The following is a 20,615-nucleotide window of genomic DNA, read 5'->3' as shown; positions in this document are numbered from 1 at the left end:
ACATTATTAGTATATCTTGTAAAAAAATCTGATTTTGGTTTAGATTGATATAAGTTGTATGTTCATATATGGCATGATGATGAGTATATATATAATCATATGTGGAAGGTGAGTTGATATAGCTCGTTACGATGTTAGAATGTTATGAACAGTTCAGACGTACAACTATGTTGCATGTAATGCAATTTTATTGAATCGATTTGTATAATAATTTTTTTTATCAACTTGATGCATATCTACCATCATAAACAAATTAACCAAACAATTATAATTTTGGACTAAAAACAAGTATATGAGAAGGATATGGGATTTATAAGCACAAATTGCAACATTTTATGTCAATGATATGTAGAAATAGAGTTCGCATTAAATATAACAATAAAAATTCTTCAGAAACTATTAATTTGTTTATCAAATTAATTCTTTTTCCAGTTTTAAATGCGATTCGATTTTTCGATATATTAATGTTGTATCCACGATAAAAATGGTAGTATTTTAGTTACATGTTGTTTGTTTCTTTTTCATATCATTAATTCTTTAAAATTTGAATAGTTTTGAGGTATATAATTCATACGCGTAAAATAAGACTTGTAGCAACACCTAATAAATTTTGAATTCTTTGTCAAGAAATTTGGTGGCATCCCAATCGGTGATTCTCCATGACTCTTACATTTAAAAATGTATGGATATAATAAACAATTTGTAGAAAATCCATAATACCATTAAGAATATTTTGCGTGATTAGGGATGCGTTCGCGTAACCTGATTATATCTTTAAAAGCAAATTCGGATTATGCGTTCGCGCAACTTCGAGCGAATATTTAATAAAAGGGACTTCTCCGAGGATGTTAGAATTAATTTCATATAACCCGAGATGTGCAGTTTACTATTTAATCATACAAGAGCGACAGACGTTCTTAATTTTATTTTAAGCACAATTTCGAACTTAAGTCTATTTTTATAATAAAAAAAATTCGAAAAAAAATAATTATTATATTATCAATATCATTGTGTATACGTACGCGTGACACGATTTTTCACGTTAAAAAATATATAATATATAAAACGGATACACGTATGCGTGATTCGATTCGAAGAAGGATCTTTAATTATAAACAATCTAAACAGAAGCGATAACAAAATCATGCAATAAAAAAAATGTAAAATCGAGATAATTAAGCCAAGAATAAAAACAGTTAAGCGACCGTGCTAGAACCACGGAATTCGGAAATGCCTAACACCTTCTTCCGGATTAACAGAATTCCTTACTCAGGATTTCTGGTTCGCAGAATAATAAACAGAGTCATATTTTCCTCGATTCAGGGATTAAAATTGGTGACTTGGGACGCCTTAAAATTCCCAAGTGGCGACTCTGAAACAAACAAACAAATCCCATTTCGACTGTCCTTTAATTGAAAAAAACTCCCTACGCACCCCCGCGGGGGCGGAAAAAGGAGGTGCGACGCTAATGATCAAAATGATCATAATGAGGAGGAAATAAGCTCTAGAAGAGCCCACAACATAACATTTCATGAAACTCCCGAAAAAGTTCAGGTACCTGAAAATAAAGAAAGTGATGAGATCTCCACAAGTTATGTCGCTTCGGAACTCACACAAAATGATCGTCGACGATATATTTAATACAATATAGTGCACAATATTGTAAAAGATGTGAGGATCGAACTAGCAGTTCAGACACTTGAAGATGTCATACCATTTAGATACAAGTCTTAACCTATATGACTTATTTGGCTAAATCTATATGAAGATCCTTGAAGGATTGAAAATGCCTGAAGCATATAATTCAAAGTCTTGAGAAATGTACTCGATCAAATTATAAAGATCTTTGTACGGTTTAAAGCAATCTGTGCGCGTGTGGTATAATCGCCTCAGTAAATATTTGCTGAAAGAAAGTTACATAAATTATGTTATTTATCCATGTATTTTTATAAAGAAAATGTCATCAAAATTTGTTACACTTGCTGTTTATGTTGGTGACATAAATCTTATTGGAACTCCGGAAGAGCTCCAAGGGGGTCTTAAAATTACTTTTACATGGACAAAGTGTTCCCATTAAGTACACCAATGAATATTCAATCACTTGAAGTGAATAAGGATCCGTTCCAACCTCTAGAAGAGGATGAGGAGCTCCTTGGTCCTGAAATACTCTATCTTGGTGTAGATGGTGCACTTATTTATCTTGCTAATGCTAACAAAAGTGGTGCAGATCATATTGATAATGCAGATGCAGGTTATTTATCCGATACCCATAAAGCTCGATTTCAAACCGGCAAGCAGGGAGTGCATATGATTGAGATCAGTGATTCATTCGAGAAACATGTGGGTTGGAATGTGATAAAAGACCCACAATATTATACGGAGACAATGTTTCATGCATAGCACTATTAAAGAGAGAATTTATAAAAGGAGATAGAACGAAGAACATTTCACCAGAATTATTCTACATACATGATCTTCAGGAAAATTGTGACATTGATGTGCATCAAATTAGTTCAAGTGACAATCCAGTAGATTGTCTTTACCAACATCAATTTTGAGAATATGGTATACAAGATTGGAATGCGGAGACTCAAATATTTGAAATAAGGTTTTCTTCAGGGGGAGTAAAATGCGCGATGTACTCTTTTTCCCTTACTAAGGTTTTTCCCACAGGGTTTTCCTTATAAGGTTTTTAATGAGGCAACCAACAATGCGTATTACTAAATATGTGTACTCTTTTTCCTTCACTAGGATTTTTTTCCACGTGGTTTTTCCTAGTAAGGTTTTAATGAGACACATTATCTTTTAATGAACATCCAAGGGGGAGTGTTATAAATATATTATATTATGGATGTTCATTTAGTACTCCGTTGTAAATAAACTTCCTGAAGATGCTTATCCATATGGGACTCCGCCGTAAATGTTTATCTATTTAAGTACTCTATTGGAAATAAGCTTCCTGAAGAAGCTTATCACTTCGATACCCGGTTATGGATAAACATTACCCCCGGTAGAAGATTATCCATATCGAGTATAATAAGCTTATCCTTTCAGTACCCAGTTATGGATAAACATTACCCTGGTAGAAGATTATCCATACCGGGTATAATAAACTTATCCTTTCAGTACCCAGTTATGGATAAACATTACCCCCGGTAGAAGATTATCCATACCGGGTATAATAAGTTTATCCTTTCAGTACCCAGTTATGGATAAACATTATCCCCGGTAGAAGATTATCCATATCGGGTATAATAAGCTTATCCTTTCAGTACCCAGTTATGGATAAACACTACCCCGGTAGAAGATTATCCATATCGGATATAATAAGTTTATCCTTTCAGTACTCCGTTATGGATAAACATTGCTCTCAGTAGAAGATTATTCATATCTGATATAGTAGCAGCTTACACAGCAGCTTCATTTCTTCTATAAATAGAAGGGATTTCAATTCATTATGTAAGTCAGTTTGAATTCGAATAATATATCAGTTTCTCTCTATACTTGTCTTTACTTTACGATCTTTATTTATAACATGAATTTCTTTTTTTATGGACTAATTTGGGAATTGAAATAGTAGCAAGAGTAGTAGTCGTGTGTAGTGTAACGAAATAACCGGTGAGACTATTTGACCTTCTTCTCTTCCTTCCTCTTTCCCCTCCCTTCTCCATTAACGTCAGCCATACAAAATTTACAACCCCCCACCCCAACCCTACCACTCTTTTTTCTATATTTAGTCGACTCTCCTCTTCACCATCCAATTTATCGTAGACTTCTCATCTTCAACTTTCCCACTTTGCCTTCTTCACTGCACATAATCTTAACTTTCTTGATACATACAGCAAATTCAGCTTTTGAAAAATCAATAAAGGTTAGTTCTTGGATTCAATCTTTCCTTTTCTTGGTTACTTCGCAAATTGTTGGATGTTCTTGATTGATTAAGTTAGCTTTGTTGGTTGGTGGATTTTGTTTTTTCTGGTTTGTCATGTTATAGGCCAGATTTGCCAGATACGGTTTGACATTCGCTAAATTGAAAATCAAATGCTGAAACTATCTGTATTTCACGGAAAAGCTTTGTTTTTTGTAGCAATATCTGTGGTAGAAAATAAGGGTTGGAAAATGACAAATTAGACGCTATTGAGGTGAAATGGTCTAATTTAATCCAGCTTTATTTATTGAGTTATTGTATTGTCATGGGTTGGCTATTCATTCAACTCTATCTAGGGTCAAATTAATGGACAAGCCACCAATTTATTCATATTTTGTTGTTGTTATGTTCTATGTTGTTCTTGGCTTTTGCTTTCTATGTTTAAGCTTTGAAGTTCTTAAGATGTGATGTGATGTGCTACTAGTTGGCCTGCTGAATAGGAAAATTTGGCTATCCAATAGCTTTTAACTTAAATGGAGAGATAGGAGTAGTGCGGATTCGTATAGCCGCTTGCTTAGGATTGAAGTCTAGTTGTTTGTAAAATGCAATTGCTTGTTACCTTCTGGTCCATTCAGGAATATTATGTACTCTGAAACAACAACAACAACAACAACAACAACCCAGTGTAATCCCACAAGTGGGGTCTGGGGAGGGTAATATGTACGCAGACCTTACCTTTACCCCGAGGGGCAGAGAGGCTGTTTCCAGGAGACCCTCGGCTCAAAGAGGCAACAAGAGACACTATATTAGTACTATCAATAGACTCATAATAAAACAACATAAAGTACCATAAAATCCATAACATAACATAAATACCATAAAAAACAAAGTAACAGCAATATAAGAGATATAGGAAATACGAGAAAGATGTAAGGTATTAATACACAGAAGATAAAGCCCATCATCAGTAGTTGATCAATAGCATCCTAAGACTAATTCCTAACTGGCTAGTCTCACTCTAGTGCGCTGTAAAAAAGACATCACAATTTCCCCTAACCTACAACCTTAATGCTCGATCTCCACAATTCCCTGTTTAGGGCCATGTCCTCAGTAACCCTAAGTCGCGCCATATCCTGCTTGATCACCTCTCCCCAATACTTCTTAGGTCTCCCTCTAGCGGTGTTCGCCCTTTTCTATATTTTTCCTCTGTGATTCTTTTACTTGAAATGGCACTTGTTTTTGCTACCTGATTATTCTCAACTCTATCATTGCCTTTGTGGAGTTCCCTCCCTGGAGAAAATAAAGAAACTGTAGGATTTAGTATTAACTAGCTCCTAGGTTCTCCCGAGCTGCATTACTTGTCTAAACATTCTAGAGTTGGCCATGGCATAACGGAGTTTCTTAAGCATTTTTTTACATCACAAAGACATCTCATTTCCTGTAAAGAGTAGCTTGTGTTGTTATTGGCTGCAGAAGTTCTTAACAAATAGTAGTACATTAATCTTTTGGTTACGTTGACTTGTTTTCAGGCAAAAATGATGTATGGGCAAACAATAGCTGACTCAGGAGGAGAAATCAAAATAAGTTTTGGCTATCACTGCACAGATGATTCAGGTGACGAATCAGACAGTATTCACAACTGCCATGGAATTAAACTTCAAAGAGCCAACAATTCCTTCTCTTGCTTGTCCGGTGCGGCTTTAAGTGCCAATGCCACACTAGCTAACACAAATATTTGCAATGGCTTGTTTGAAGCTGAGATACTTCCAGCCTTGGATTCACCTACTTCTTTCCGCCGGATTCCCTCTTCACCGTCTTTCTCAAGATTGGATTTATTGTCATCTTCTTTCCAGAGCAATTTGTCAATCTTGAGTGGTAGTCCATCCTCTCCACGTGAGCTACCTGGCGACGATTTATTTTCATTGAGGTCAATGAGTGCTCCTCCCAGAAGTGAAGGTTTCCTTAATGCAACAGAAGTTAAAATTGCAGGCGGTGCAGCAGGTGAAGATAGAGTTCAGGCTGTTTGTTCTGAAGAGAATGGGTCACTTTTCTGCGGCATATATGATGGCTTTAATGGAAGAGATGCAGCTGACTATCTGGCCGGTACATTATATGAAACAATTGGAAATCACCTCAATTTATTGGATTGGGAAATAGGACAGGAGTCTGGTAAACTTTCTGACCGTTTGGGTTTATGTGGAAGCCTTCACGATGCCATTCAAGATGGCAAATCTAGCATTAATCAGGGATTATATGTTGATCGCTTTGCGGAAGTGGAAAAATCATGTGACTCATTTAAGCAGAAGGTACTTAAGAGCCTCGAACAAGCTCTTTTTCAAGCTGAGAACGATTTCCTCCATATGGTTGAACAGGAAATGGATGACCGCCCGTACTTGGTATCCATTGGATGCTGTGTTTTAGCTGTGCTTCTCCTCGGGAAAAACATGTATGTGCTCAACGTAGGTGATAGTCGAGCTGTATTGACAACACAATGTAACGATGAAGTGTTGCAGGCTGTGCAGCTGACCGCTTGCCATAGTGTTGATGATGAATCCGAAAGAACTCGACTACTAAAGGATCACCCTGATGATCCCAAAACTATCGTGGCTGGAAAAGTCAAGGGAAAGCTAAAGGTTACTCGGGCACTTGGAGTAGGTTATTTGAAAAAGGTACAACTTCAGATTTGTTTACTTTAGTCAGTTTGCACTTACCTTGCTATTCTTAATACTAGAAGTATCTGTCCATGTTTACAGAGGCAAAGCCTTTTTTTGCTCTCTTATCGAGATCAATTGCTCTATTATCTCAAAGAAAATCAGTTTTGGTTATAATCAATACAGATATCAGCAGAGGCGGATCCATAATTTAAACTCCATGGGTTCAATCTTTAAAGTTCTTACCATTGAACCCATTGTATTTTTAAAAGTATGTTTTCATATCTACTATTTATTGCAATGAACTTTTATACATAAATTTATGCTCCGCGTCATAAGTTATGGATTCAGTTGAAACCGGTGTCAGAAGACTAGATCCGCCTCTGGATATCAGAGATTTTGTTACCTTAGTGACTATATTGGTACAATCTTTTTTGTCCTGCTTACCTATCAAAATAAGGTTTAACAATTCATTGTTTTTTTGCAGAAATCAATGAACGATGCTTTGATGGGAATTCTTCGAGTCCGTAATCTGATCAGTCCACCATATGTTTCTGTGCAACCACATATGACTGTACACGAAATCTCAAGTTCAGATCAGTTTGTTGTGCTTGGAAGTGATGGTTTATTTGACTTCTTCAGCAATGATGAGGTTGTTAAACTTGTCCATTCTTATATCCTACGTCACCCTTCTGGTGATCCAGCCAAATTTCTAGTGGAGCAGCTTGTGATGCGAGCAGCAGATTGTGCAGGTACAATTTCGTGGCGCTGCATCACTTTTCTGTCCCCATCCCACCACATTAACTTTCTTTTCCTGGCTCTTTTTGAATTTAATCCTATAATAAAATCTATTAGACTACTATTTCGTCCGTCAGCACTTTTGGTTGCATCCTCATTGGTTTAACAAAGTCAATGAATCCAGATAATCTTAGATAAGAAACATAACTGGTTGCAGACTAAGCACTTTTTTAAGCTCTAGTCGTTATTAAAGTGAGATCAGCAGAAGAATAGAATATACTAAGGTGTTTCCGCGTCCCATTTGCATTTTCTTGATGAGCTAATCATTGAGGATATATAAAATTGTGGATATTTCTACTAAATAAATATGAATAAATTTTCCCTCAATTTGCAGGATTTAGTAGGGAAGAGTTGATGAGCATACCAGCTGGTAGGAGAAGGAAATATCATGATGATATAACAGCCATTGTAATAATCCTTGGAATGAACAAACGCACCTCAAAAGCATCAACATGCATATGAGTTTGTCGATTTGAAGAAATTTTCTTGCCTTTTTATTTTTCCTTTTTCTTTTTGGTCCCTAATGTGAGGGAAAAATAGAAGGGGAGTGAATTATTTTACTTGTAGTAATAGTGTTTATGTTTTTTCATTAATTTTTGGATTTGTTAAACTTAAGACCTTCTTCCTGACCTTAGTTATGTACAGAATGTTTCTCATTTTCATGAATGCATGAAAATGATGGATTTTCCTTAAACAGATAAGAATTAGTTCTCATTACTCTCTCCTTCCCGCTTACACCCCACCTCCTTCTACACAACCCCCACCCACCCACCCAAAAAAATCTCTAACTTCTCATTGATATGTTTGTGTTGTGGGCGCAAATTGACTTTGAACACCAATATTATCAAAAGAAGATATTTGTCTTTTTGGGCGTCGGGGGGTTTCTACAAGCGCCGTGAAATTAGTGTGTTAAAGTATGGGCATTATTGACTTGAGTGTCGGATGAGATTTGACAATTTTGAAAATTACAAGACAAAGGCTTGATCAAGAAGGTAAAATATTTAAAAGAATATTTGTTTAGATAGAGGAATATGAGAGGGAGTCACATTCATTTAGCTAAAATAAATATGCTTTGATTTGATTCCCTTTTTCTAAGGTTAAGAATCATATTGCTCATTATCAATGGCTGAAGAAGGCTCATCTTCCTTTTCCTTTCTTTTTTTATTTTGAAATGATTCTTCTTGTTGGGGCTAACTTTGTAGCTTCTCGACCTTTCGAGCATTGAAAAGTGTCTTATCAAAATATTTTGTCAACTATGTGGTGGTAAGCATTAAAATTTTAACGAATTTAAATCGATAAAATAATATGGACTATATTTTAAATATGCTAGTCCAAATAAATATTATGGGCTAATATAATTGAATTAATTGTATAAGTCCACTATATATGGATTAAATAAATAAGTCTTAATCCATTGGGCTAGCCCATTTAATTAGGCTAAAATGATGGGCCCACTTCATTAAGCCCAAGATGACATCTTCCTAGAGGTTCAGTTTGATGTCACGTGTCAAATGACGTGGTGCACCAAGTCAAACGGAAAAGCCAATATGATCATGCCACGTGTCAAAATGACAAGCCATGCCAAGTCACACTAAAAGGCCAATGAAATCGTGCCACGTGTGTAAGTGACATGTTCTGGCCAATCAAATGCGGTCATATCACACTTCAATTTTATTGGTAGGAAAGAGTTTGTTCTTATTATAACTCCTCTCTTCCACAACTATAAATAGGGGTCTTCATAACTCAGAAAAGACACCAGAAGTTATAACAAGAAGCAAGAGAGAGCTCGTGGATTAAACGCCGCAAATTTCTCTACAAGTTTCAAGCTTCAAGCAATCAAGTTCAAGTTCAAGAAATCAAGTTCAAGCTCAAGAACGAAGAACAATTCAAGTGTTCAAGATCAAGAACGAAGTCAAACCAAATACAAGGCGTTCAAGATCAAGGCTACTTGTTCGTGATACAATTCGTGGCAACAATCAAAGTGTTCGCGACGGATAAATCAAATTCAAATTCAAGATCAAACTCAGAGGCCCTTGAATTTATACTAGAAAAGTAGAATCAGAGGAATCATAGAGATTGTAACACTCAAATATTCGAAATAAAATACTACGATTGTTGCAATATTTTTCGGTCTTGATTTTATTTTCTTGACAATTTATTGTCTACAAATTCTCGCATGCCCAGTGGGACTATATCTACCTCTCATCTCAACTTTCAATCACCAAAGTCCAAGAACATTGAAATGGCTTCAAAGAAAATCAACTCCAGATCAACATCCACCAAGGCTGCTAACTCCAGGTTCTATGCTGATGTGGAAAGCATCCTCGATGTTACTTTTGGAAGCTTCAGACAAGTTACGAGGAGCAAAGCAAGCTATTTAGGACAACAAGCACCCCAAGTGTCGTCCGCATCAACCCCTATTTTCGGATCTTCATCCTCAAAAGGAGCACGATCTTCCACAAATGCATCTGAAGGAGGAAGCGATGTTGCTGAAAAGATCAAAAAAACTCTTGCTCTCCTTGACCTCTCCAGATCCAAGCACTCTGCTGTGAAGGAAGATGATGATGCTTCAAGTGATGGATCCTCCCCACTTACACCACATAGTGTGAACCAATTAAGGATCAATCTACGTGAAATCCATGCTACTCTCCGTCGTCCACGACAATCATGCAAGCCATGGTGACAAACACTTCATCTATGGAGGAGCAGTTGGCAAACTTGACGGAAGTAATCGCTGGCTTGACCAAATGCATGCAAAATCAAGAGGCTAGAATTGACAAGCTAACAGACAGGGTGAGAATCTTGATGGAAGAAGAATCTATTCATGCACCCGTAAAACTCCCAAAAGTCCAAGAGATTGATCCTCCCCCAAGACAAGCAACATCCACTAAGGCTATCCATGTCTCATTTGAAGGGATGACTCCAATCGATCAATTGAAGGAGTTCATTGAAGGAACCATTAAGAACAAATATGAAGTTGCTGCGAAATCCTCCCTTACATATGCAAAGCCGTACACTGCAAGGGTCGATATGTTGAAGATGTCTGCTAGCTATCAACCTCCAAAGTTTCAACAGTTTGATGGTAAAGGTAACTCAAAGCAACATGTGGCGCACTTCGTTGAGACATGCAACAATGCTAGGACTTAAGGAGATTACCTCATCAAGCAGTTTGTTCGCTCATTAAAAAGAAATGTTTTTGATTAGTACACGGACCTCGAGGCTGGATATGTTGATAACTGGGATCAACTAGAGCAAGAATTCCTCAATCACTTTTATAGCACAAGACGCACTGTGAGTATGATAGAGCTTACAAATACTCGTCAACGAAAGGGGGAACCAGTTATCGACTTTATCAATCGTTGGAGGAATGCAAGCCTCAACTGCAAAGACATGCTTAGTGAAGCTTCAGGCATAGAGATGTGCATCCAAAGCATGCATTGGGGATTGCGCTACATCTTGCAAGGTATCAAGCCTGGCATATTTGACGAACTTGCAGCTCGTGCCCATGACATGGAATTGAGCATGGCCTCCGCTGGAAATGAAAGGCTGCCCATCTATGAACCTCGCAAAGGGAATGACAAGCAAGAAGTCAGGAAGTGGGGCAAGTTCATACCCAAGTCTGAAAGAAAAGAAGCTATGAATGTCAATACGACACCTATAAAGTTCACGACTAAGGTGAGCAAGAAGCAGAGTATGAAATCCACTTATTTTCAAGACAAGCCAAGTGGAAAGTTGAATCTAAAAGAAATGCAGGAGAAAGAGTACCCATTCCTGGATTCTGATGTGCCAGCCATTTTCGAAGAACTCCTCGAGTTAACTCTTTGACCAAATGAAGCTGGGAAAACGAATGACCCAAATTACTGCAAATATCGCCGACTTGTAAGCCACCCTCTGGAGAAGTGTTTTGTCTTCAAGGATAAAGTTATGGACTTGGCCCGTGAAAAGAAGATCGTGCTTGAAGATGAGAAAGCAAGCTCGAACCAAGTCTCTATAACCTTTGGCTCATTCAGTCTAGATGAGTTATGCAGTTTAAAAGGAATCAAAAATGAAGAATTACTGGTGAACAACAAAGTTGAAGACCGGTCAACCTGATGATGATGAAGGTTGGACGTTGGTGACTCGTCGTAGGTGCCACAAAAGAATCCCACGAAAAGAATCAATAGAACAACCAACAAGGAAGATGATGGTAAAAAGACCAACGAAAAAGAATCCAGTTAGGCATTTGAAGAAAGCAAAAGTGGAGATGCACCATTCTCAAAAGCCACGAAATCCAGTGACCTTGGATGAGTTTTTACCAAGATGGTTCCGCACGAAGATTTCCCATGAGGGCATTGATGCCTCTTGTTGCCATGCTGACAAAGGGGAAGAAAAGAGTGATGACCTACCATTGGCACCATCTTCGGAAAAGCTCATTGAGTCCACTTCTCAAGAAGTTAATGCTTGTGAGGAAAAAGTCACGTGCACAAATGACGATATTCTGTTAGGTGACACTCTTCATAACTACCTATTGTACATAGTTGGCTATATGCGTGATGAAAGGGTAAATCGAATTTTGGTTGACGGGGGATCCTCTGTGAAAAATTTGACAATTCGCACAATAAAAAAACTTGGTATTCCCATGAACGAACTCTCAGAAAGTCGTGTGATGATCCAAGGATTCAACCAAGGGGGAAAGATCCATAGGTGCGATCAGGCTGGAAATCACCATTGAAGATATGCAATCTAGTGCATGGCTACATGTGATCGATGCAAAGACTTCATACAACGTCTTGCTTGGGAGGCCTTGGATACATGAGAACAAAGTGGTTACATCTACCTACCATCAATGTTTGAAATAATATGAGGGTGAAGTCGAGAAGAAGATAGTTGCTAATGATGAGCCATTCACCGAGGCTGAGTCACACTTCACCGATGCAAAGTTCTACTTGAAGAACCGCATTATGAAGGAGACAAAAGTTCATGGTGGCATGAAAAGAAAGAATGACAAGCCCATAACTAAAAGAGCTGAGGTGACTATTGGTAAAACCAAAGCTATTACTGAGGAGGTACACGCCAACGTGAATAAATCTCATAAAAGGGGTATTGCATCTTATGGCAAGAAAGTAAGTCGTGCGCTCCAATATGTCCCTAAAAGGAATAAAGATGAAGGTGAATCATCTAATCTCCAAGCTAACATACTAAAGGATTTAACTCTTCCGGTCAAATGAATTGAGGTAGTAAAGTCATCCTCAATGCCGTTTGCAGGGTCTGTGGCCCAAAATCATTTGCAGAATATGGCACTCCCTACAAAGCGAACAAATGAAGGTTTTGTTCCTAGCGCTTACAGGCTATTTGCAAAAGTTGGATATAATCCTAATGAGCCATCAAAGTTAGGGAAGTTACCATCAGAAACTGCAACGAGACAACCACTTGAAGGTTTGGGATACAAGCAATCGTCACCAGTGCGCATCTCAATAAGAAGGGTGAATAGTAATTAAATCATTGTAGAAGACGAATCAGCCGCTTCTAACATGCCTTCTATTTTTGAACGACTTGGAAAATCAACTGTGAGAACTTCCGTATTTGAGAGATTGGGTCCATTAAAGAAGGGGAACAAGTTCCAGAGAAATTTTCAAAGCATAAGAACACCCGCTCCACCCAAAATCCAAAAGATCTCTAATGATTTCAAAAGTTTGGTTCCTTCAAGAATAAGGCGACAAACAAAACTTGTGGTTTCATGTAAAGAAGTACTAAAGGTAAAGCCATATACTGTGGTCTACACTAAGGAACGTGACGAAGATGAAGAAATTGTAGGTTCTTCGTATCATGTCACTGTATAAGGCAAGAATGGTGTTCCGTCTTCAATGGAGAATAATGCAGAATTGGAGCATGTTTCACCGTGTTATCACATATCCTTCAACGATGGGGACCCTAAGATGAAGATGTGAAAGATGCTCCACCTGAACTTGAAGAAGGAGTGAAGACGACAGTTGATGCCTTAAAAGAAGTCAACCTTGGCACTGATGAAGAGCCAAGACCCACCTACCTAAGTGTTTTACTAGAAGCTGATGAAGAGAGCACTTATATTGAGTTACTCAAGGAGTTCAGGGACGTCTTCGCTTGAAGTTACAAAGAGATTTCTGGCTTGGACCCGAAAGTAGCAGTCCATCACCTTGCAGTCAAAAATGGTGTTCGCCCTGTTAAACAAGCTCAAAGGCGTTTTAGGCCGGATTTGGTTCCCTTGATTGAAACAGAAGTTAACAAACTCATCGACGTTGGCTTTATTCGTGAATTTAAATACCCAACATGGGTTTCAAGTATTGTCCCTGTAAGGAAGAAAAATGGCCAGATTCGAGTGTGCAATGACTTTAGGGATCTTAACAATGCGTGTCCGAAAGATGAGTTATCGCTTCCCATTCCAGAACTGATGATCGATGCTACTACTGGGTACGAGGCAATGTCATTTATGGACGGTTCATCGGTTTATAACCAAATATGCATGGCACCAAAAGATGAAGAGCTTAGTGCATTCCGTACCCTACAGGGTATTTATTGCTACAAGGTAATGCTTTTTGGCTTGAAGAACACTGGTGCTACTTACCAAAGGGCTATGCAGAATATTTTCGACGATCTTCTCCACAAGAACGTCGAATGCTATGTTGACAAATTGGTGGTAAAATCAATAGAGAAGGGTGACCACTTGAAGGACTTGAGGATGGTATTTGAATTGCTCCGGAAGCACCAACATAGGATGAATCCATTGAAATGTGCCTTTGGAGTTACTTCTGGAAAGATCCTTGGTTTCATTGTCCGACATCGAGGGATCGAAATTGATCAAGCCAAAGTGGATGCCATTTTGAAAATGCCTGAGCCTCGGGATATCCATGAATTGAAAAGTCTGCAAGGAAAGTTAGCGTACCTTAGAAGATTCATCTCGAACCTAGCTAGGAGGTGTCAACCATTTAGTCTCCTTATAAAGAAAGGCGTCCCTTTCAAATGGGACCAAGCGTGCAATAATGCATTTGAGAGCATTAAATCCTACTTGATGAAGCCTCTAGTTTTAGCAGCCTCTATACTTGGAAAGCTGCTTTTCAACACAAGAAAGGTTTGTTGGAGCGCTACTGGCCCAAGAAAATAGTGAAGGGAAAGAAAACTCCATTTGCTACTTGGCAGGATGATGACACCAAATGAGCTAAATTATTCGCCAATTGAAAAGTTATGTTTGGCGCTAGTTTTCTCAATCCAAAAGTTGAAGCACTACTTTCAAGCTCATGTCGTTCGTTTGGTTTCTAGAGCAAATCCCATCAAGTTCGTAATGTCAAAACCTGTCCTTAGTGATCGACTAGCAAGGTGGTACCTCCAGTTTCAACAATTTGAAATTGTGTACATCCCTCAAAAGGCTATAAAAGGACAAGCGTAAGCGGACTTCTTGGCAGATCACCCTATACTTGATGATTGGGAGCTAACTGACGAACTACCTGATGAGGACGCCATGGTCATCAAAGTTCAGCCTCCATGGAAGATGTACTTTGATGGTGCTGCACATCGCGGATGAGCTGGTGCTGGTGTAGTATTTGTCACTTCTCAAGGTGAAGTTCTGCCCTACTCTTTTACTTTGACGCAACTCTGCTCTAACAACGTTGTTGAGTATCAAGCACTAATACTTGGGCTCAAAATGGCTGTCGAAATGAAGCGGTTGCAATTGCAAGTCTTTGGTGACTCTCAATTAGTGGTCAATCAGCTTCTAGGTAGTTATGAGGTCAAGAATCCCGAACTACGCCCATATCATGATTACGCTAAAAAGTTAATGGGGTGGCTCGGCGATGTGACTATTCAGCATGTGCCAAGGAAAGAAAATAAGAAGGCGGACACTTTAGCCGCCTTAGCTTCATCTTTAACACTGCCTGATCAAGCGCAAGTTACTGTCTGCCAAAAATGGGTAGTACCGCCGCCAATGAGGCTGAAGGTGAACAAAATGAACTCAAGCATCTTATCGCTATTTCTGAAGTCGAGAAAGAAGAATGGCGACAACCCATTATTGACTACTTATGTTATGGGATACTTCCAGAAAATCCGCGGAGAAGAACTAAAATCCGTCGTTATGCACCTCGCTTCCTTTACTAAAAAGATACCCTATACAGAAAGAAGATCATTCAAGGGAGTACTCTTGCGATGCTTAGGGGAAGATGAAGCACTCCAAGCTTTGCAAGAAGCGCATTCTGGGGAATATGGGTCACACTAGTCTGGACCAAAGCTCCACTTCCATATAAAAAGATGGGATGCTATTGGCCAACGATGGTAAAAGATTGCTTGGACTACGCTCGAAGATGTAAGGCTTGTCAATTCCATGCGAATTTTATTCACTAACCTCCTAAAGTGTTACACCCGACTGTGGCATCCTGGCCGTTTGACGCTTGGGGATTGGATGTTGTTGGACCACTACCAAAGTCCTCTGGTGGGCACCTATACATCCTGGCTGCAACCGACTACTTATCAAAATGGGCTGAAACTGTTGCTCTCAAGGAAGTAAAGAAGGAAAATGTTGCAAATTTTATCCGAGTAAACATTATTTATCGCTTTGGCATTCCTCACTACATAATAATGGATAATGGAAAGACATTTGATAATAGGTTGATGAACAAGATTTGTGATCTCTTTGGCTTCAAGCAACGTAACTCTTCGACGTACAATGCTACCGCCATGGTCTAGCTGAGGCATTCAACAAAACTCTATGCAACTTGTTAAAGAAAGTCATCTTTAAATCCAAACGAGATTGGAATGACCGTATGGAAGAAGCTCTATGGGCATATAGAATGACTCACCACACGCCAACACAAGCAACTCCTTATTCACTGGTCTATGGAGTCGAATCCATCTTGCCACTTGAGCGTCAAATACCTTCATTACGACTGGCTATTCAAGAAGGGATCACTGAAAAAAATGCTCGACTTCGATTAGCAGAGTTGGAGGCTCTTGATGAGAAGAGGTTGGAAGCTTAACAGAGTCTTGAATGTTATCAAGCTCGATTGTCTTGCGCCTTCAATAAAAGAGTCTGCCCGAGATCCTTTCAAGTCAGAGATCAAGTCCTTGCCGTACGAATACCCATAATTACTTCCCATAAACATGTAGGGAAGTTCATTTCAAAATGGGATGGGCCATATTTCGTACAAGAAACTTACTCTAGTGGGGCTTACAAGCTGATTTATGCAGATGGCATGAGAATCGGCCCTATCAATGGCAAGTTTTTGAAGAAGTATTATCCTTGAAGTTACAACACTCCTTGACGCATGAGCCTAAACTGCATGTTGCTACACTCCTGGCCCGCATGAGTCTAAACTGTGTACGGCACCCTACAAAAAAAAAGGAGTCCGCTAGGTTGAAAACTTCGAAAGAGGCGGCCTAGGCAAAAGTTAGGACATATAAAAAATAAAAAAATAAAAAATAAAAAAATCACCTAGTTTGAACTATGGTATGACTTGATCCTCTTCACCGAGGTACGTAGGCAGCTTAGAGTTTCATTCTAAGTTCAGTCGCATAAGTTCAAAAGATATATATTGCCCCAATTGTTGTTCAAATGAAGTATGAAGGAACGTAAGATCAAGCTGAAATGACATCCTCCTGTTGAACTTTGATCTCATTTTATTTAAAGGGGGCAACCCTCCATTGTAAATTGATATATTCAATAGGCCAATTTTAGGAGGATGTCAAGTATTTGCATTGAAGTTCAGGGATTCTCTATGTCTTCAGATTCACCAAACCTTCAAGTTTGTTGGTCTCCAAGTCCTCCCTCTGCCTTAAAAAAAAGGGAAGAGAAGAACGGCGTCAAAAGGAAACACAAGTATAAGGAAAAGATTGCTTGGCACTACGCTTCAAATTCAGTGAGACTTGAACCCAAAATATTTGTGAGAATATATCTCTTAAATTCCGATTGATGGCAAGTAATACATCTTCCGATCTCGAGGTTTCCATACCAAGATACAAAAGTTTTGGTGAAGTCGCGCAATCTGAAATCGTCAGCGTATCAGAATTTTAGGTTGAATTTGGAATATTATCTGAAACTATCCTTAAGGTATTAATTTTGCATTTTGGATACGTTCTAGATCTTGAAGTCTAGTTTTCAAGAAATTAAACAGTTCATAATTTCGGCGTTTCTGCACCAAGATATATATTTTTTGGTTAGACTGCGCAAATCTGGAATTAATAGCGTGGTGCAATATAAAGTTGATTTCAAAATATTATTTTGGACGATTCTGAAGTTGTTTGATTGAGAATTTTGGATATGTTCTAGATCTTGAAGTTTAGTTTTCAAGAAATCAAACGGTTCATAATTTCGACATTCCTATATCAAGATATAATTTTTTTGGTGAGACTGCGCATATCTGGAATTGATAGTGTGGTGCAACATAAAGTTGACTTCAAAATATTATCTGGGATTATTTTGAAGTTGTTCAATTAAGAATTTTGGATATATTCTAGATCTTGAAGTCTAGGTTTGAAATCAAACGGTTTGCAATTTCGATATTTCTACACTAAGATATGATTTTTTATTGTGAGGCTGCGCAAATCTGAAATTTTCAACGTGGTGGAATCTAAAGTTGGTTTCAAAATATTATCTGCGGTGATGCTGAAGGTGTTTGATTCTAAATTTTGGATATATTTTAGATATTGAAGTCTAATTTTCGAGAAATCAAATGGTTCATTATTTAGACTCTCCACGACAAAATATAAATCTTTTGTTTCAAGCGCTTAAAGCTGAAAATTATGCGTCTAAGATAAAAGTCGGACAATGTAAAGCAAAAGAGAAGCTGAAATATTTAAGCCCTCGAAGTCTCCAAGTTGAAATCTTCAAGTCCGTCGGTTTCAAATTGAAGTCTTCACGTTCGCCACTCTTCAAGTTGAAATATTTAAGCCTTTCAAGTCTGAAATTTGAAGTCTGAAAGTCCGTCAGTCTTCAAGTTTCAGTCCTCAAATTCGCCGGTCTCAAAGTTGAAATATTTAAGCCTTCTAAGTTGAAGTCTTCAAGTACTCTGGTCTTCAATTTTCAGTCTTCAAATTCGCCGATCTTAAAGTTGAATTGTTTAAGCCCTCCAAATCTTCGAGTTGAAGTCTGCAAAGTCCACCAAATCTTCAAAGTTTTCCAAGTGATCAAGTCGATGTCGTCGTCGAATTGAAGCTTTATAATTTTTCAATCTTAAGGTGGACATATGAGTCACTTTGCACCTTAAGTTGGCCTCTTCGTGAATTTGTCCTTAAAAGGAACTGTAACTTTCCAATCTTAAAGTGGACATATGAGTCCCTTTGCACCTTAAGTTGGCCTCTCCGATAGTCGGGTCATTTTGAGAATAATCTCTCTGATAATCGGGTCACATTGAGAGTAATCTCTCCGATATTCGGGCAAGGATGAGTACTCATCCCCTCGCACCCTAAGACCGCATTCTTCATGCGTGGATCATCTTGTTGAACAAGAACATATCTTTCTCGCTTGACCTATAAAAAAAATTAAAAAAAAAGGACAACAAAATAAGAAAAGCACAAGAAAAGAAGAAGAAATTACTTTCACATCAATGCTTTCAAGTCGTCAAAAGTGAACTCAAAGTGGTTTGCAAACGCCCAAAGTAATGCTAATAGAATAAAGTATACTGTGTTTATAGTGCTTGCAAAAGGCATCGAAGAACATGTAGTCCCGATATGGGACCAGTTGAAAAGGGGCGGCAATAATCAGTCTCCAACATGGACTTTGATGGCTGTCATACGGAATTCAAATAAGGATAATCAGGTCAAGTTCATACAAAATACGGAGTCTATTTATATAGGCATGGGTATAAGTAATATGACTCCTAACACACTTCTAATATCACTTGAGTCCTAGTGCAAGTGGAAAGTTGTTCCTTGTGCGAACCTGGAACTTTAGTGTTTTGACTGAAGCTTGGAAACTTTAATATTTCAAGCTTTGGAATTATAATGGTTACTTTAAGGCAAATTGGCCAAGTTTTACGTGAAAAGAGATAAGGAAGAAAGGATGTTGCTTCAAATATTACTTCAAGCCTAGTCAAACAAATGTGACAAATCTTGAAGTAGGGGCATTTGTAAGCATTAAAATTTTAACGAATTTAAATCGATAAAATAATATGGACTATATTTTAAATATGCTAGTCCAAATAAATATTATGAGCTAATATAATTGGATTAATTGTATAAGTCCACTATATATGGATTAAATAAATAAGTCTTAATCCATTGGGCTAAAGTGATGGGCCCACTTCATTAAGCCCAAGATGACATCTTCCTAGAGGCCCAGTTTGGTGTCACGTATCAAATGACGTGGCGCGCCAAGTCAAACGGAAGAGCCAATAGGATCATGCCACATGTCAAAATGACAAGGCATGCGCAGTCACACTAAAAGGCCAATGAAATCACGCCACGTGTGCAAGTGACATGTTCTGGCCAATCAAAAGCGGTCATGTCACACTTCAATTTGATTGGTCGGAAAGAGTTTGTTCTTATCATAACTCTTCCCTTCCACAACTATAAATAGGGGTCTTCATAACTCAGAAAAGACACCAGAAGTTATAACAAGAAGCAAGAGAGAGCTCGTGGATTAAACGCCGCAAATTTCTCTACAAGTTTCAAGCTTCAAGCAATCAAGTTCAAGTTCAAGAAATCAAGTTCAAGCTCAAGAACGAAGAACAATTCAAGTGTTCAAGATCAAGAACGAAGTCAAACCAAATACAAGGCGTTCAAGATCAAGGCTACTTGTTCGTGATACAATTCGTGGCAGCAATCAAAGTGTTCGCGACGGATAAATCAAATTCAAATTCAAGATCAAGCTCAGAGGCTCTTGATTTATACTAGAAAAGTAGAATCAGAGGAATCATAGAAATTGTAATACTCAAATATTCGAAATAAAATACTACGATTGTTGCAATATTTTTCGGTCTTGATTTTATTTTCTTGACGCAATTTATTGCCTACAGTGGTTAATCTACATTTCTTTTAATATATAATACTACCTATTACCCACTAAGAAATGATAAACTATGGTAAAACGACAATTAATTAGGAATGCTATTAGTTTAATATCTCTCTCTTTTCACCTACACTGTTGGTGTACGGACATAGCGGAGCCAGGATTTGAAGCTACTGAATACAAGATTCTAGCTTTTTTATGTTACTGGGTTCTAAAGTAAGAATTTATATTTATTCAATTGAATTTTTTAAGATATAGAGAGAGAGAAAAAGAGAAAGAGAGTTTGTATTGAAGTTACTGAGTTCAAACAAACCTATTACCGAAGCTTAAGCTCCGCCCTGTGTACGGAAGC

At 38.0% G+C, this 20,615-nt stretch overlaps 1 protein-coding gene across 1 annotated transcript; it reads left to right on the top strand.

Moving 5' to 3' along the window:
* Positions 1-3,582: 3,582 nt before the first annotated feature.
* On the top strand, positions 3,583-8,034 carry LOC107823663 (putative protein phosphatase 2C 40). Its single transcript, XM_016650351.2, has 4 exons — positions 3,583-3,871; positions 5,398-6,537; positions 7,007-7,271; positions 7,652-8,034. The coding sequence occupies exons 2-4, from the start codon at positions 5,404-5,406 to the stop codon at positions 7,777-7,779; spliced, it is 1,527 nt and encodes a 508-aa protein (XP_016505837.1). The 5' UTR covers positions 3,583-3,871; positions 5,398-5,403; the 3' UTR covers positions 7,780-8,034.
* The last annotated feature ends 12,581 nt before the right edge of the window (positions 8,035-20,615 follow it).

Source organism: Nicotiana tabacum, chromosome 7 (genome assembly GCF_000715075.1).
Source record: "Nicotiana tabacum cultivar K326 chromosome 7, ASM71507v2, whole genome shotgun sequence".
NCBI lineage: Eukaryota > Viridiplantae > Streptophyta > Magnoliopsida > Solanales > Solanaceae > Nicotiana > Nicotiana tabacum.
Note: the sequence above shows the minus strand (reverse complement) of the source record. Positions and strands in the feature narration are given on the sequence as shown.

Excerpts from the sequence above, each read along its gene's own strand:
- LOC107823663 (XM_016650351.2), top strand. The coding sequence starts at position 5,404 with ATGATGTATGGGCAAACAATAGCTGACTCAGGAGGAGAAATCAAAATA. Across the intron at positions 6,538-7,006 it reads GAGTAGGTTATTTGAAAAAG|AAATCAATGAACGATGCTTT; the intron begins GTACAACTTCAG and ends GTTTTTTTGCAG. Across the intron at positions 7,272-7,651 it reads GCGAGCAGCAGATTGTGCAG|GATTTAGTAGGGAAGAGTTG; the intron begins GTACAATTTCGT and ends CTCAATTTGCAG.